Source organism: Oncorhynchus mykiss, chromosome 26, assembly GCF_057628025.1.
Source record: "Oncorhynchus mykiss isolate SJ-2025 chromosome 26, ASM5762802v1, whole genome shotgun sequence".
Lineage (NCBI taxonomy): Eukaryota > Metazoa > Chordata > Actinopteri > Salmoniformes > Salmonidae > Oncorhynchus > Oncorhynchus mykiss.
Genome location: NC_143047.1, coordinates 35,039,667 through 35,058,294, shown reverse-complemented (window position 1 = coordinate 35,058,294; position 18,628 = coordinate 35,039,667). Strand labels below are relative to the sequence as shown.

General features: G+C 43.3%; 1 protein-coding gene across 1 annotated transcript in view; it reads right to left on the bottom strand.

Annotated features, from left to right (window-relative positions):
- Window positions 1-1,800: 1,800 nt before the first annotated feature.
- tmc3 (transmembrane channel like 3) overlaps window positions 1,801-18,628 on the bottom strand; it is a 54,083-nt gene continuing 37,255 nt past the window's right edge. The window contains exons 16-23 of the mRNA XM_090222841.1: window positions 18,480-18,547; window positions 11,496-11,624; window positions 7,612-7,722; window positions 7,095-7,220; window positions 6,529-6,607; window positions 6,279-6,321; window positions 5,802-6,081; window positions 1,801-5,266 (exon numbers count right to left, since the gene is read on the bottom strand). Coding sequence (XP_090078967.1) covers window positions 4,243-5,266; window positions 5,802-6,081; window positions 6,279-6,321; window positions 6,529-6,607; window positions 7,095-7,220; window positions 7,612-7,722; window positions 11,496-11,624; window positions 18,480-18,547 — 1,860 coding nt within the window. The 3' untranslated portion in view covers window positions 1,801-4,242. The remainder of the gene's footprint in view (window positions 5,267-5,801; window positions 6,082-6,278; window positions 6,322-6,528; window positions 6,608-7,094; window positions 7,221-7,611; window positions 7,723-11,495; window positions 11,625-18,479; window positions 18,548-18,628) is intronic.

Here is an 18,628-nt window from a genome sequence, read left to right as displayed (position 1 = left end):
GAAAGGGATAGTTACGTGTCCACCAGATCATGCCCCAGATAGACATACGTTAATATGTCACGTTTTTTTTCTCCACCCACAGAGCAGACTCAGACCACTTTTAGTCTAGAAGTTATGACATGGCATTCCTTTTGTAAATTATAAACCCAGGGTCATTACAGTACTTTATACATATCCCAAGGTGTTATAAACTCAGCAAAAAAAAGAAACGTCCTCTCACTGTCAACTGTGTTTATTTTCAGAAAACTTAACAAGTGTAAATATTTGTACAGACATAACAAGATTCAACAACTGAGACATAAACTGAACAAGTTCCACAGACATGTGACGAACAGAAATTGAATAATGTGTCCCTGAACAAAGGAGGGGTCAAAATCAAAAGTAACTGGTGTGGCCACCACCTGCATTAAGTACTGCAGTACATCTCCTCCTCATGGACTGCACCAGATTTGCCCGTTCTTGCAATGGCCCTAGTCCTCACCCTCCGATCCAACAGGTCCCAGACGTGCTCAATGGGATTGAGATCCGGGCTCTTTGCACTGGCCATGGCAGAACACTGACATTCCTGTCTTGCAGGAAATCATGCACAGAACGAGCAGTATGGCTGGTGTCATTGTCATGCTGGAGGGTCATGTCAAGATAAACCTGCAGGAAGGGTACCACATGAGGGAGGAGGAAGTCTTCCCTGTACCGCACAGCTTTGAGATTGCTTGCAATGACAACAAGCTCAGTCTGATGATGCTGTGACACATCGCCCCAGACCATGATGGACCCTCCACCTCCAAATCGATCCCGCTCCAGAGTACAGGCCTTGGTGTAACGCTCATTCCTTTGACGATAAACGCAAATCTGAACATCACCCCTTGTGAGACAAAACCGTGACTCGTCAGTGAAGAGCACTTTTTGCCAGTCCTGTCTGGTCCAGCGACGGTGGGTTTGTGCCCAGAGGCGACATTGTTGCCGGTGATGTTTCGTGAGGACATGCCTTACAACAGGCCTACAAGCCCTCAGTCCAGCCTCTCTCAGCCTATTGTGGACAGTCTGAGCACTGATTGAGGGATTGTGCGTTCCTAGTGTAACTCGGGCAGTTGTTGTTGCCATCCTGTTCCTGTCCCGCAGTTGTGATGTTCGGATGTACCGATCCTGTGCAGGTGTTGTTACATGTGGTCTGCCACTGCGAGGATGATCAGCTGTCCATCCTGCCTCCCTGTAGCGCTGTCTTAGATGTCTCACAGTACGGACATTGCAATTTATTGCTCTGGCCACATCTTCAGTCCTCATGCCTGCTTGCAGCATGCCTAAGGCACGTTCACACAGATGAGCAGGGACCCTGGGCATCCTTCTTTTGGTGTTTTTCAGAGTCAGCAGAAAGGCCTCTTTAGTGTCCTACGTTTTCATAACTGTGACCTTAATTGCCTACCTACCGTCTGTAAGCTGTTAGTGTCTTAAGACCTTCCACAGGTGCATGTTCATTAATTGTTTATGGTTCATTGAGCAAGCATGGTAAACAGTGTTTAAACCCTTTACATTGAAGATCTGTGAAGTTATTTTCGATTTTTACGATTTATCTTTGAAAGACAGGGTCCTGAAAAAGGGACGTATATTATATATGTTACACATCATACTTTACTACGGTATCATCATTTTACTGAATTGAAGGCCATGTTTGAATGGTACAATGTAATGTACACACACATAATAGCCAATATAACACCTGTTTGTGATAACCCTAAAACAAACATTAAGGGCTGTACACATAACCTTGAGTAGAACAAAACAATCTGATGCTTAGGTACACTACTTTGGACCACTGACCGTGATATTTATTTGATTGAGAACAAGCACAGTATCCATGATAATGTGAGCATATAATATGTTATGCATATTATGCACATAGAGCTGTTTGTTAACACACACAAAGTATAGCATTGGCCATGAATGGGCTATTCACATTTTCTGTGGTTTACAATACGACTTTATGTAACCCATTACAAAACAATTAACTCAACAGGTCATTATTGTAAAATATAATTTGCTGTCAATAACCAGTGGTGGAAAAAGTACCTAATAGTCGTACTTGAGTAAAAGTAAATATACCTCAAAAGAAAATGACTCAAGTAAAAGTGAAAGTCACCCAGTAAAATTCTACTTGAGTAAAAGTCTAAAAGTGTTTGGTTTTAAATATACTTAAGTATCAAAAGTAAATGTGAATCGCTAAAATATACTTAAGTATAAAAAGTTCATTTCAAATTCCTTATATTAATTTAGGAAAGGGAAAGGGGGATACCTAGTCAGTCGTACAACTGAATGCATTCGACTACAATGTGTCTTCTACATTTAACTCAACCCCTCTGAATCAGAGAGGTGCGGGTGGCTGCCATAATCGACATCCACGTCTTCGGCACCTGGGGAACAATGGGTTAACTGGCTTGCACAGGGGCAGAAGAAACCCAGACGGCACAATTTTCTTGTTTTTTAAATTTACGGATAGCTAGGGGCACAATTCAACATACAGACATAATTTACAAATTAAGTATTTGTGTTTAGTGAGTCTGCCAGATCAGAGGCAGTAGGGATGACCAGGGATGTTCTCTTGATGTGTGTGAAATAGACAGTTTTCCTGTCCTGCTAAGCATTCAAAATGTAACAAGTACTTTTGGGTGTCAGGGAGTAAAAAGCACATTATTTTCTTTAGGAATGTAATGTAGTACCTATCTTTCTGATTTGGTCCTGCCGTACATACCTACACGTAATCTACGGTCACAAGACGCAGGCCTCCTAATTGTCCCTAGAATTTCTAAGCAAACAGCTAGAGGCAGGGCTTTCTCCTATGGAGCTACATTTTTATGGAATGGTCTGCCTACCCATGTAAGAGACGCAGACTCGGTCTCAACCTTTAAGTCTTTACTGAAGAGTCTCTTCAGTGGGTCATATGATTGAGTGTAGTCTGGCCCAGGAGTGGGAAGGTGAACGGAAAGGCCCTGGAGCAACGAACCGCTCTTGCTGTCTCTGCCTGGCTTGTTCCCCTCTCTCCACTGGGATTCTCTGCCTCTAACCGTATTACGGGGGCTGAGTCACTGGCTTACTGGTGCTCTTTCATGCCGTCCCTAGGAGGGGTGAATCACTTGAGTGGGTTGAGTCACTGATGTGATCTTCCTGTCTGGGTTGGCGCTATCCCCTTGGGTTGTGCGTGGCGGATATCTTTGTGGGCTATACTCTGCCTTGTCTCAGGATGGTAAGTTGGTGGTTGAAGATGTCCCTCTAGTGGTGTGGGGGCTGTGCTTTGGCAAAGTGGGTGGGGTTATATCCTTCCTGTTTGGCCCTGTCCGGGGGTATCATCGGATGAGGCCACAGTGTCTCCTGATCCCTCCTGTCTCAGCCTCCAGTATTTATGCTGCAGTAGTTTATGTGTCGGGGGGCTAGGGTCAGTTTGTTATATCTGGAGTACTTCTCCTGTCTTATCCGGTGTCCTGTGTGAATTTAAGTATGCGCTCTCTAATAGTCTCTTTCTCTCAGAGGACCTGAGCCCTAGCACCGTGCCTCAGGACTACCTGGCATGATGACTCCTTACTGTCCCCAGTCCACCTGGCCGTGCTGCTGCTCCAGTTTCAACTGTTCTGCCTGCGGCTATGGAATCCTGACCTGTTCACCGGACATGCTACCTGTCCCAGACCTGCTGTTTTCAACTCTCTAGAGACAGCAGGAGTGGTAGAGATACTCTTAATGATTGGCTATGAAAAGCCAACTGACATTTACTCCTGAGGTGCTGACTTGCTGCACCCTCGACAACTACTGTGATTATTATTATTTGACCATGCTGGTCATTTATGAACATTTGAACATCTTGGCCATGTTCTGTTATAATGTCCACCCGACACAGCCAGAAGAGGACTGGCCACCCCTCATAGCCTGGTTCCTCTCTAGGTTTCTTCCTAGTTTTTGGTCTTTCTAGGGAGTTTTTCCTAGCCACTGTGCTTCTACACCTGCATTGCTTGCTGTTTGGGGTTTTAGGCTGGGTTTCTGTACAGCACTTTGAAATATCAGCTGATGTACGAAGGGCTATATAAATACATTTGATTTGATTTGATTTGAGTAAAAGTAAAGTACATATACCCCAAAAAACTGCTTAAGTAGTACATTAAAGTAGTTTTTTACTTAAGTACTTTACACTACTGTCAATAACTTACATGGATTAATAAAGGTTAAATAAACCTAGATATATTCACAATACTAATTCACCAACTACACGTTGGAGCAGACCAGGTCTTTGGACCCAGACACGTTGAGATCTATACTGGCTTTGGACTTCTTCTTAGCCAGTTTGCCTTGCCTTGCCTCAGACTTGAGATACTTCTCCTTGTTGTGAATGACCTGGATGTACTGGTCTGTGCTGCTGTTCTGCTGGTCGCTACTGGAGGCCAGAGAGGCCGAGTCTGACTCAGTCAGGGAAGGCTCCAGCTTGGACCTGGATGTCTTGGGCTTGACCTGGGGCTCCAGGCGTCTTCCAGGGCCCTGGGGGGGTGAGTGTACAAGTCTGCTGGGGGAGTGGGGGTGTCTGGCTGGGGACTGTGTGTGCCTGACTGGTGGTGGAAGCTCCGCTCCTCTGATGCTGGTCTGGGAGAGGGAGTGCAAGCGCGTCTCCATATCCTCCCAGTCCCCTTTTTGGGCTTCACCGCCGTAGCGCCCCCTAGCAATGTGGCTGTCTTTTGACGCCATAGACAGCTTGGTCTCCAGGCGCTCTCCGATGTAGAAGCGAGCTGGCTGTTGGAGGTCGGAGAGTGAGCGGGGCCGGTGATTCTGCCCGAACGACCCCCTCCTAGACTCCCTCTTCCCCCCTGTCTCTTCCTCCTCCTCTTCATCACTCAGGTGTGACTGCGGCGGATTCGACCTGTGTGGGTGCCCATGCAGATGCGGAGCCCTTGGAGTATACCGCTTGGTATTCCGCGGGATCAGCTCTACGATTTCACCCCCAGGGTCCTCCGCTCGGAAGTGGCGAGGGACGCGTGTGGCTGATCGAAGCAACTTTTTCCTAGCTTCGTGCTCGTTGACGATGACGTAGCGCGTGGTGTAGGGGCGACGGCCCACGTAGCTCTGGGCGGTCACTATCCCAGCTGCCTCTGCGGAGTGCATGGGCCTGATGGTCTTCCTGTAGAGTGGGTCGGAGTGGATGTTCTCTGAGGAGTAGCGTGTCGGGGGGTTGTACGCCACATGATGGTAGGACTTGGACCTGCAGGTACCGCTAGGGCCCCCCAGGTAGGAAGGGTGTCTGGTGACAGAGGGAAATACGGATGATAAATGTTATTACTGTATGTGGTCGTAATGAGAGACCACTTCGACTTGAATCATTACAGTAACAAATACTATTGATACTGTGTGTCGTTGATTCCTTTGGTAGTGACAGTAGTCCAGGCCATAGTATGCCCAAACCGGCTTTAGAAGAACTTAAATACCCCACTGCTTATTAGCTACTGTTGAAGAAAACTACACTTTTCCTTTCCTTTGACCCCTGACTTGAGTGAAAGCAATGAGATGGAATCCCATTCAATTTCTTAGGGGTGAATCCTGACTTCCACCTAAGTGTAATTTTCACTTCGTCATGCATTGATGTTAATGGGAGACTAAGTTCAAACTTTGGGCTAGGTGCTGGAGTCCCCCTTCAGAGGTTTATTTAGGACTAACAACATGGACACTAACCCTTAATCCTGCTGTAGACACACCTGTATAGGACTGTATAAAAGCCTGTGACTGACCAGACAGAATAACACATAATATGTGTGTGTGTGTGTGTGTGTGACACACACCTGTTAGGGATTATCTCCGGCCTTTGCTTGTGAAGTATGGACACTGTTGGACTTCTAGGCGCCCCAGCAGCAAATGTCGCCCTAGCGGTCTCGACTCTCGATGCCGACTGGGTGATGGTGCGGATGCCGTTGCCACGACGATCGGGCGACTGGAAGTTTGTGACACTGCCGTTGGGTCGTGGCGACGGCGTGCGAATGGATGACTCGCGGCTGGTGATGTCACCATCCTGCTGGTCAGGCTTCCTGTCCCCCCCGGGGACCTCTGGGGCCTGTAGCCTCGCTATGGGTGGGGGTCAGAGGTCAGGGGTTACAGGTCAGAGATTATAGCTTAGGTGGTCAAAAGTTCAACATTTTAATTGGTAAAGGTTAATAGTCAAGTGAGGTGAAGGGTTAAAGGTCAGATGTAAGATGTTAGGGGATATGTAGACATAGACTACATAGAACCAACCAACCAGAAAGTAGAATGATGAGGTTTACCTGAAGCCAGCTGTAATGCCTTCTTCTTGTCTTCTGTTCTCTCCTGACAAATACATTTCTGTTCAGCATACAGTCATGAGACTAAGTGGGCATCCCAAATGGCCTACATAGTCCACTACTTTTAACCAGAGCCAATAGTAGTACACTGTCTAGGGAATATTTGGGATGCACTCTAAGTTCATATGTATTTTTGTTTAATGTATAATAGTGACTGACTTCGAGAACTATAACTATAGCGTCTATAACTCACAGTCTGAAGCTGCATCCTCAGCTGGTTGTTGGTGAATTTAAGGGATCTGGCAATGGCCTGAAGGTAGTAGATCAACATGCTGAAGGACACAGAGAGAGTTACCCCAAGAGGACTGACACAATGACTGATCAACATGCTGAAAGACACAGAGAGAGTTACCCCAAGAGGACTGACACAATGACTGATCAACATGCTGAAAGACACAGAGAGAGTTACCCCAAGAGCACTGACACATTAACAATGCATAGAGCAAGTCAGGCTACATTGTGTGTGTGTGTGTGTGTGTGTGTGTGTGTGTGTGTGTGTGTGTGTGTGTGTGTGTGTGTGTGTGAGAGTCTGTGTGTTAGAGAGTCTGCATTCCTGTGTGTTTGTGTGTGTGAGTCTGTGTGTGAGAGAGTCTGCATTCCTGTGTGTTTGTGTGTGTGAGTCTGTGTGTGAGTGTGTGTGTGAGTCTGTGTGTGAGTGTGTGTGTGAGTCTGTGTGTGAGTGTGTGTGTGTGTGTGAGTCTGTGTGTGAGTGTGTGTGTGAGTCTGTGTGAGTCTGTCTGTGTGTGTGAGTGCACTCACAACAGCAGCAGCAGAGCGGGCAACGCTACGACAGGGCTGGTGACGTAACTCATCACTTTACTGAACCACAGCGGGAAGTCATTGGCTATCGTCTCTGAGATGATGTCATAAATCTTCTCCTGACCGCTGCAGGGGAACGAACGCGCACGCACACACACACACACACACACACACACAGCAGAATTAAAGCTATACAGGCTTTTCTTCTTGGCCTTACTGTGCTTTCAGCAGATTATGATGTGTGATGAAAATAAAAATAATCATGGATTGATGTTTTATAGCGATTTTCAAGGTTCTCAATAGGAGTTAGATCATTCACAAACACACACACACTTGGGTTACAAACATGCACACACACACACACACACACACACACACACACACACACACACACACACACACACAGTATACTGCAACACTATTGAAAGTGTGGCTTACCTTAAATGACCTTAAATTACAAGGGCTAACTTTAAAATGGGCACCACATTTAAAGAGCTTCACGGGAATAATCGCTTACCTAAATGGCCCGCAGTGTTGGGAAGGTCTGTATCTCACTATGGCGAAGATGGTGGGCAGCATACACAGAAAAAGCATGAACAACAGCATAGCCAGGTAGAAATTATTTGATCTGGAAACAAATGAGAGAAATAAAATTGTACTTTTATTTCTATATTGTTTATTTATCTGTGTTATTTCAAGTTTTTCTGCCTTTGTAATCCTGATCAACTATGTTACTAACAAAGACAGATAATCAAAAACCATAATCCATGTTTGTAACGGTTGTCGTCTGGAGAAAGAGAGGACCAATGCGCAGCGTGGTAAGTGTCCATTATTTTAATAAAACAACTGAACAAAACAACAAAAACGACAAACGAAAAGTCCTGTAAGGTGACGAAAAACACTAAACAGAAAAGAATCACACACAACCAAAATGGGGAAAACAGGCTACCTAAGTATGATTCTCAATCAGAGACACCGATCGACAGCTGCCTCTGATTGAGAACCATACCAGGCCAAACACAGAAATCCAACAAAGAAAAAAGAACATAGACTACCCACCCCAACTTACACCCTGACCAAACTAACACAACGACATACTAAAGGAACTAAGGTCAGAACGTGACAACGTTTGGTTAGAGACAATAGGAATGTTGGAATATATTTTTAATATACTATCATATTATTGTTTGGTTATACATTTTGACATTTACATTTTAGTAATTTAGCAGACGCTCTTATCCAGAGCGACTTACAGTTAGTGCATTCATTTTAAGATAGCTAGGTGGGACAACCACATATCACAGTCATCAAAATTATTTTTTGCCTCAATAACGTAGCTATCAGTAGAATCAGAGCTAGAAGGGGGGGGTCAAACATACTGTTTGAAGAGGACGGGTTTCAGATGTTTTTGGAAGATGGGCAGGGACTGTCCTAGCTTCAGGTAGAAGTTTCTACCATTCGGGTGAGAGGACAGAGAAGAGCTTGGACTGGGCTGTGCGGGAGCTGTCCTCCTGTAGAGGTGGAGGGGCCAAGAGACCTGAGGTGGCAGAACGTAGTGCTCAGGTTGGGGTGTAGGGTTTGAGCATAGCCTGAAGGTATGGGGGGGTAGCTCCTCTTGCTGCTCTGTAGGTAAGCACCATGGTCTTGTAGTGGATGTGAGCTTCAACTGGAAGCTAGTGGAGTGTGCAGAGGAGCGTGGTGACATGAGAGAACTTGGTAAGGTTGAAAACCAGGCAGGCTGCTGCGTTCTGAATACGTTACAGGGGTTTGATGGCCCAAGCGGGGAGCCCAGTCAACAGAGAGTTGCAGTAGTCCAGATGGGAGAGAACAAGTGACTGGATTAGGACCTGCGCCGCTTCTTGTGTGAGGTATGGTCTTACTCTACTGATGTTGTAGTGCATGAACCTGCAGGAGCGACAGAGAACGACAGGGTGTTGTCCAGGTTCACGCCAAGGTTTTTTGCACTCTGGGAGGGCGACACTGTGGAGTTGTCAACTGTGATGGAGAGGTCTTGTTGGAAGTTATTGATCATATGTGACCCGTTTCAGGAAACTAGGCTCATGTCGCAAGTCACGCCTTCACAGGAGAGCCATTTTTTTTAAAGAAGATTTTTGGCAGAAATGCCTTCTGTAAACTTTCATGTGCCTTAATAACAAACTCTGTAAATGCAAATAAAATTGTTAAATTACGAGACTTGTTGGTTAAGCCACAGAAAAAGCCAGCAACCGTCCCACCAGCCATGATTGGCTGAGATAATGAGTAGGCTGGACATGCAAAGAGAGGAGTTTGGATTGGTCTGTCATATAGACGGCTTCTGTCTATTTGAGCTCTGTTTACCTAGCTAGCTAGATGTCTTAAGCTAAAGTGTACAACACCCGTTGAATATGGGCGGTGTCAGTAAACGTCTGCAAAAAAGTGTAATGAAATTGTTGCCAGCAGAGCTGGTTAGGCTGTTTTCATGTTATCCAGAGGTAAACAAATCATCGTTCAGAGTGTCAAGTTTGAGCTCTGAATGCTCCGAGAATGAAACGAGATGGGTGGGGCTAAAGCTTAAGAGGGTGTGAACGATGCTGAATGGGTGTAGACATAGGAGAGCTCTTCACTAGATATCAAAACATTCAAATGCCATTTTCTCAAAAGTAAGTTTCAAAGCTTATCAACTTTCAAATAATTACATTCCTATTGTTCTTCAAAAATGCAGTGTATGATATACCATTATGGAAGCACTGAGTCTCTACTTTTATCCAATGTAAAATACAGAATTTCAAATATTGCTACTTAATGAAGACCAAATCCAGGTGGTGAGTCACATATACTATTTATTCATATCATTCTATTTATTGAATAAACTTATATGCTATTTCTTTAAAACTATCATGCTATTTTACATAACCAAGTGAAGAGTATGGTGTGTGTGCGCGCTTGCATAAGTGTGTATTTTCCTATACATCTGAGAGTGACTGATAAGGCCTGAAAGAGGCAGCAACAGACTCGTTACATAAATCAGAGTGGGCTGAGTGCCTGCAGGCACTGTGTGTGTGTTTGTGTGTGTGTGTGTTTGTGTGTGTGTGTGTGTGTGTGTGTGTGTGTGTGTGTGTGTGTGTGTGTGTGTGTGTGTGTGTGTGTGTGTGTGTGTGCGTGCAAGCGTGTGTGTGTGTGTTTGAGGGAGCAGTGTAGTAGCTCATCACAGAGATGTGCTCATTTTGTTCTCTCTCTCCACAGAGCTGGAAAATAAGATCCGATGGGAGTGGAGGAGAGGAGTAATGAGACCAGAACCACAGAACCAGGACCACTGAGCCAGAGAACCAGAACCACAGAACCAGGATTATAGGCCCAGAGTGAATCAGACTCACTCACTGTCCAGAAGAGGCAGTGTCGCACAATGCTATTATGTAATGTTAGTCTTTTGTGGTACTGTTTATTATGTATTCATCAGTACTAGAGAGAGAGAGAGAAGTGAATGGTAGAGTGGCTGTGTCTTCTGAACATGCTCGTCCAGTATGAGTGTGTGTATATGTACAGTGCTTTGGGAAATTATTCAGACCCCTTGACTTTTTCCACATTTTGCTACAGCCGTATTCTAAAATGGATGAAATCTGTTTTTTTTTTGTGCTTAGGGTTGTTGTCCTGTTGGAAGGTGAACCTTCGCCCCAGTCTGTGGTCCTGAGCGCACTGGAGCAGCTTTTCTTCAAGGATCTCTCTGTATTTTCCTCCGTTAATCTTTACCTGAGGAGTGGCTCTACCATAAAGACCTGATTGGTGGAGTACTCCAGAGATGGTTGTCCTTCTGGAAGGTTCTCCCATCTCCACAAAGGAACTCTGGAGTTCTGTCAGAGTGACCATCGGGTTCTTGGTCACCTCCCTGACCAAGGCCCATCTACCTCGATTGCTCAGTTTGGCCAGGCTGCACCTGAGCTCAATTTTGAGTCTCAAAGCAAAGGGTCTGAATACTTATGTAAATAAGGTTTATTATTTACTTTATTGTATTATTTACATCTATTTATTAGTTTTTATACATTTGCAAAAATGTCTATAAACCCTTTTTTGCTTTGTCATTATGGGGTATTGTGTGTAGATTGATGAGAATTATTCTTTTTTAAATCCATTTTGGAATAAGGCTCTAACGTAACAGAATGTGGAAAAACTCAAGAGGTCTAAATACTTTTCCAGTGCACTATATGTGTGTGTATGTACCTGTGTGTGTGTGTGTGTGTGTGTATGTACCTGTGTGTGTGTGTGTGTGTGTGTGTGTGTGTATGTACCTGTGTGTGTGTGTGTGTGCATGACTGTGTGTGTGCGTGCCTGTGTGTGTGCATGACTGTGTGTGACTGTGTGTGTGTGTGTGTGTGTGTGTGTGTGTGTGTGTGTGTGTGTGTGTGTGACTGTGTCTCTGTCCCTGACCTGGATGCTCTGAACACCTGTTGGTGAGGGACGTTACAGGTGAGCACAGCCCAACTCCTCAGGTACATCAAGCCTATCAGCTTCAACACGTTAAAGGCAGGCAGACAGGGAGAGAAGAACGAACCCATCCTAGAGAGAGAGAGAGAGAGAGAGAAAGGGAGAGAGAGAGAGAGAAGGGGGGGAGAAGTGGAGCTGAATTATCATAATGTATACATGAGCCAACAAGGTTACCTACACAGCAGTTTGTGTAGTGACGGTGTAAAGTCAGTTACCATTAGATGACATCAGCTGTAATGTATTAATGTGTTTATGACAACTTTATGACAACTACTATTATGACAATGATGTGAGCGAGAAAGACAGAGAGAAAGAGAGAGAGAAAGACTGAGAGAGAGGGAAAGCCAGAGAGAGGGGGGTGGGGTGGGGGTGGTGGGGGTGGGTGGGGGGGTGGGGGGGGTTGGAGAAGAATGTCCCCACTCTGTGAAAGAGATAGAGGACACAGAGAAGGGACTGCAGAGGTGTGGAATGAACAGAGGTACTACTATCCATATAACTGTAGAGGTAATACTGTCCATCTAACTGTCGAGGTGTGGAATGAACAGAGATAATACTATCCATCTAACTGTAGAGGTGTGGAATGAACAGAGGTAATACTATCCATCTAACTGTAGAGGTGTGGAATGAACAGAGATAATACTATCCATCTAACTGTAGAGGTGTGGAATGAACAGAGATAATACTGTCCATCTAACTGTAGAGGTGTGGAATGAACAGAGGTAATACTATCCATCTAACTGTAGAGGTGTGGAATGAACAGAGGTAATACTATCCATCTAACTGTAGAGGTGTGGAATGAACAGAGGTAATACTATCCATCTAACTGTAGAGGTGTGAAATGAACAGAGGTAATACTGTCCATCTAACTGTAGAGGTGTGGAATGAACAGAGGTAATACTATCCATCTAACTGTAGAGGTGTGGAATGAACAGAGGTAATACTATCCATCTAACTGTAGAGGTGTGAAATGAACAGAGGTAATACTGTCCATCTAACTGTAGAGGTGTGAAATGAACAGAGGTAATACTGTCCATCTAACTGCAGAGGTAATACTGTCCATCTAACTGTAGAGGTGTGAAATGAACAGAGGTAATACTATCCATCTAACTGTAGAGGTGTGGAATGAACAGAGGTAATACTATCCATCTAACTGCAGAGGTGTGAAATGAACAGAGGTAATACTATCCATATAACTGTAGAGGTGTGAAATGAACAGAGGTAATACTGTCCATCTAACTGTAGAGGTGTGAAATGAACAGAGGTAATACTATCCATCTAACTGTAGAGGTGTGGAATGAACAGAGGTAATACTATCCATCTAACTGTAGAGGTGTGGAATGAACAGAGGTAATACTATCCATCTAACTGCAGAGGTGTGGAATGAACAGAGATAATACTATCCATCTAACTGTAGAGGTGTGGAATGAACAGAGATAATACTGTCCATCTAACTGTAGAGGTAATACTATCCATCTAACTGTAGAGGTGTGAAATGAACAGAGGTAATACTATCCATCTAACTGCAGATGTGTGGAATGAACAGAGGTAATACTATCCATCTAACTGTAGAGGTGTGGAATGAACAGAGGTAATACTGTCCATCTAACTGCAGAGGTGTGGAATGAACAGAGGTAATACTGTCCATCTAACTGTAGAGGTGTGGAATGAACAGAGGTAATACTATCCATCTAACTGTAGAGGTAATACTATCCATCTAACTGTAGAGGTGTGGAATGAACAGAGGTAATACTATCCATCTAACTGCAGAGGTAATACTGTCCATCTAACTGCAGAGGTAATACTGTCCATCTAACTGCAGAGGTAATACTGTCCATCTAACTGTAGAGGTGTGGAATGAACAGAGGTACTACTATCCATATAACTGTAGAGGTGTGGAATGAACAGAGGTAATACTATCCATATAACTGTAGAGGTGTGGAATGAACAGAGGTAATACTATCCATATAACTGTAGAGGTGTGGAATGAACAGAGGTAATACTATCCATATAACTGTAGAGGTGTGGAATGAACAGAGGTAATACTATCCATCTAACTGTAGAGGTAATACTATCCATCTAACTGTAGAGGTGTGAAATGAACAGAGGTAATACTATCCATCTAACTGCAGAGGTGTGGAATGAACAGAGGTAATACTATCCATCTAACTGTAGAGGTAATACTATCCATCTAACTGTAGATGTGTGGAATGAACAGAGGTAATACTGCCCATCTAACTGTAGAGGTGTGGAATGAACAGAGGTAATACTATCCATCTAACTGTAGAGGTAATACTGTCCATCTAACTGTAGAGGTGTGGAATGAACAGAGGTAATACTATCCATCTAACTGTAGAGGTAATACTATCCATCTAACTGTAGAGGTGTGAAATGAACAGAGGTAATACTATCCATCTAACTGCAGAGGTGTGGAATGAACAGAGGTACTACTATCCATCTAACTGTAGAGGTGTGGAATGAACAGAGGTAATACTATCCATATAACTGTAGAGGTGTGAAATGAACAGAGGTAATACTATCCATCTAACTGCAGAGGTGTGGAATGAACAGAGGTAATACTGTCCATCTAACTGTAGAGGTGTGGAATGAACAGAGGTAATACTATCCATCTAACTGTAGAGGTAATACTATCCATCTAACTGTAGAGGTGTGGAATGAACAGAGGTAATACTATCCATCTAACTGTAGAGGTGTGGAATGAACAGAGGTAATACTGTCCATCTAACTGCAGATGTGTGGAATGAACAGAGGTAATACTATCCATCTAACTGTAGAGGTGTGGAATGAACAGAGGTAATACTATCCATCTAACTGCAGATGTGTGGAATGAACAGAGGTAATACTATCCATTTAACTGTAGAGGTGTGAAATGAACAGAGGTAATACTATCCATCTAACTGCAGAGGTGTGGAATGAACAGAGGTAATACTGTCCATCTAACTGTAGAGGTGTGGAATGAACAGAGGTAATACTGTCCATCTAACTGCAGAGGTAATACTGTCCATCTAACTGTAGAGGTGTGAAATGAACAGAGGTAATACTATCCATCTAACTGTAGAGGTGTGGAATGAACAGAGGTAATACTATCCATCTAACTGTAGAGGTAATACTATCCATCTAACTGTAGAGGTGTGGAATGAACAGAGGTAATACTATCCATCTAACTGTAGAGGTGTGGAATGAACAGAGGTAATACTGTCCATCTAACTGTAGAGGTAATACTATCCATCTAACTGTAGAGGTGTGGAATGAACAGAGGTAATACTATCCATCTAACTGTAGAGGTGTGGAATGAACAGAGGTAATACTGTCCATCTAACTGTAGAGGTGTGGAATGAACAGAGGTAATACTATCCATCTAACTGCAGAGGTAATACTGTCCATCTAACTGCAGAGGTAATACTGTCCATCTAACTGCAGAGGTAATACTGTCCATCTAACTGTAGAGGTGTGGAATGAACAGAGGTACTACTATCCATATAACTGTAGAGGTGTGGAATGAACAGAGGTAATACTATCCATATAACTGTAGAGGTGTGGAATGAACAGAGGTAATACTATCCATATAACTGTAGAGGTGTGGAATGAACAGAGGTAATACTATCCATATAACTGTAGAGGTGTGGAATGAACAGAGGTAATACTATCCATCTAACTGTAGAGGTAATACTATCCATCTAACTGTAGAGGTGTGAAATGAACAGAGGTAATACTATCCATCTAACTGCAGAGGTGTGGAATGAACAGAGGTAATACTATCCATCTAACTGTAGAGGTAATACTATCCATCTAACTGTAGAGGTGTGGAATGAACAGAGGTAATACTGCCCATCTAACTGTAGAGGTGTGGAATGAACAGAGGTAATACTATCCATCTAACTGTAGAGGTAATACTGTCCATCTAACTGTAGAGGTGTGGAATGAACAGAGGTAATACTATCCATCTAACTGTAGAGGTAATACTATCCATCTAACTGTAGAGGTGTGAAATGAACAGAGGTAATACTATCCATCTAACTGCAGAGGTGTGGAATGAACAGAGGTACTACTATCCATCTAACTGTAGAGGTGTGGAATGAACAGAGGTAATACTATCCATATAACTGTAGAGGTGTGAAATGAACAGAGGTAATACTATCCATCTAACTGCAGAGGTGTGGAATGAACAGAGGTAATACTATCCATCTAACTGTAGAGGTAATACTATCCATCTAACTGTAGAGGTGTGGAATGAACAGAGGTAATACTATCCATCTAACTGTAGAGGTGTGGAATGAACAGAGGTAATACTGTCCATCTAACTGCAGATGTGTGGAATGAACAGAGGTAATACTATCCATCTAACTGTAGAGGTGTGGAATGAACAGAGGTAATACTATCCATCTAACTGCAGATGTGTGGAATGAACAGAGGTAATACTATCCATCTAACTGTAGAGGTGTGGAATGAACAGAGGTACTACTATCCATCTAACTGTAGAGGTGTGGAATGAACAGAGGTAATACTATCCATTTAACTGTAGAGGTGTGAAATGAACAGAGGTAATACTATCCATCTAACTGCAGATGTGTGGAATGAACAGAGGTAATACTGTCCATCTAACTGTAGAGGTGTGGAATGAACAGAGGTAATACTGTCCATCTAACTGCAGAGGTAATACTGTCCATCTAACTGTAGAGGTGTGAAATGAACAGAGGTAATACTATCCATCTAACTGTAGAGGTGTGGAATGAACAGAGGTAATACTATCCATCTAACTGTAGAGGTAATACTATCCATCTAACTGTAGAGGTGTGGAATGAACAGAGGTAATACTATCCATCTAACTGTAGAGGTGTGGAATGAACAGAGGTAATACTGTCCATCTAACTGTAGAGGTGTGGAATGAACAGAGATAATACTGTCCATCTAACTGTAGAGGTGTGGCATGAACAGAGGTAATACTATCCATCTAACTGCAGAGGTGTGGAATGAACAGAGGTAATACTGTCCATCTAACTGCAGAGGTGTGGAATGAACAGAGGTAATACTATCCATCTAACTGTAGAGGTGTGGAATGAACAGAGGTAATACTATCCATCTAACTGTAGAGGTAATACTATCCATCTAACTGCAGAGGTGTGGAATGAACAGAGGTAATACTGTCCATCTAACTGCAGAGGTGTGGAATGAACAGAGGTAATACTGTCCATCTAACTGCAGAGGTGTGGAATGAACAGAGGTAATACTGTCCATTTTTGGGGATGAATCAGAATTAGTTGGGTAACATAGATAAGATGTTTTATTTTCAGAATATGCTTGTGAGATACTTGTCATTAGAATGTATCTCTTTGGAATACAGGGTTGGCAGTTTGCAGTTATCCCTTCTCAGCTAAGGCTCAGTTACTTGGGGCCCAGAGAGGTGAGAGGTCAGGCTTGTCTTATCTGTGAATGTGTCTGTAACTATTCCTAAACCATGTGAAGGGATGGCGTGATTAATGGGGAACCAGTTAGTTGGCTCCACAATGTCTGTACACCAGTCACTCCCTACTTTTTCCATTTGGGGGAAGAGTATGGCAATGTCTGGAACCATTGTATGTCCCCTCTGATGTTGCCCTTCTCTTGACCTAGTATAAGACCTAGAGGCTCACTCTCCTCCATGAGCTTGTCCAAGAGGGGATGTATTTGAGATGGGGGTATCTAGAATTGACAATCGATGTATGCCATTGGATGAGGTCATGTTTGGTACTATGTTGTACCAAGAACGAGATTAGAACCTTGTTTAGGAGACCAAACTGAACGATAATATATAGCTAATGCTGTCTGGCTATGGGATACTCCACTCTCAAGTAAAAGTCTTTCTTTGTAAACAGTTCTTATTTTCTGTGGTTTGTCATGTTGACTAGGGGGTGGATCTTTGCTATAAAAGATCTGGGTTGCCATTATGTTGACCACTCCCAACTTTTCATTAGAGATACTGAAATGTTGAAAGTCAAATGCTATTGCAAAAGCTTAATTATTATTAAAGGTGAAGTTTAAGTATAACTCTGACTGGTGTGTGATTTGCTCTCTCATCATTTGGTAATACAGGACATTTCCACGACACCATCTAACTGCAGAGGTGTGGAATGGAAATATCACACATAACACAGCATATTACTCTGGGTCAGGGGCTGTCCTGCCCTTAGTAAGGTTGCCTTTTATAGAAGTATTGGTCTATATATTATAGCTAATATGGGCACATTACCTTCTACATTAGAATCAGAATCACCATTAATAGCCAATCACATTTTCACAGTCAGAATGTCACTTGTGATATGGTGCTGCTAGCAATATACATCATTTAGAGCCGTTATTCATACAGAGGAATTTACAACGTTTCCACACATTGTAACAAATTGGATAAAGTGAACATAGAATTGAAGTGTGTGAGAGAGTGTGTTATATCTCTAACTGGAGTTTTTCTGGCAATGTGACTTGAGGATGAACTCTGGGTCCTAGTTCCATCTACTGTCTATGTTGTATCTGATGTCTGAAAGCTCAACAGCAAAGACCAATATCATATGTCAGAAGAGAAAAATACGTTCCGAGCCGTGGTGGAGTGGGTGCGTAACACTCCCAGCAATAAGCACGTTTTCCTAGGGTGGCAGGTATCCTAGCGGGTAAGAGTGTTGGGTCAGTAACTGAAAGGTCACTGGTTCGGATCCCCGAGTCGACTTGTGGAAAAAAGCTGTGGGTGTTTCCCTTGAGAAGGACATTTGACCCTAATTCCTCGGGATAAGAGTGTCTGATAAATGACAAAAATGTCAATGTAAAATACCTCCCCACTGGAGACCAGGGTTTAAACAATGTGAAAGGTTGAGTGGAACTCCACTGTCCTATAAAAATAAAGAATAGATGAAGTGACAAATCCAGTAGAATGTGACATACCAGATCATTCCTTGGTTATATATCAGGTGGAGTACATTCTCAGCTATCTTGAATTCCCCATATTCAGGCTGCCAGGTGGGAAACATAAAGGGTGACATTAATTAAACCTTTAATTACTTCATAAAATATATTGATGACCTAGTCAAATG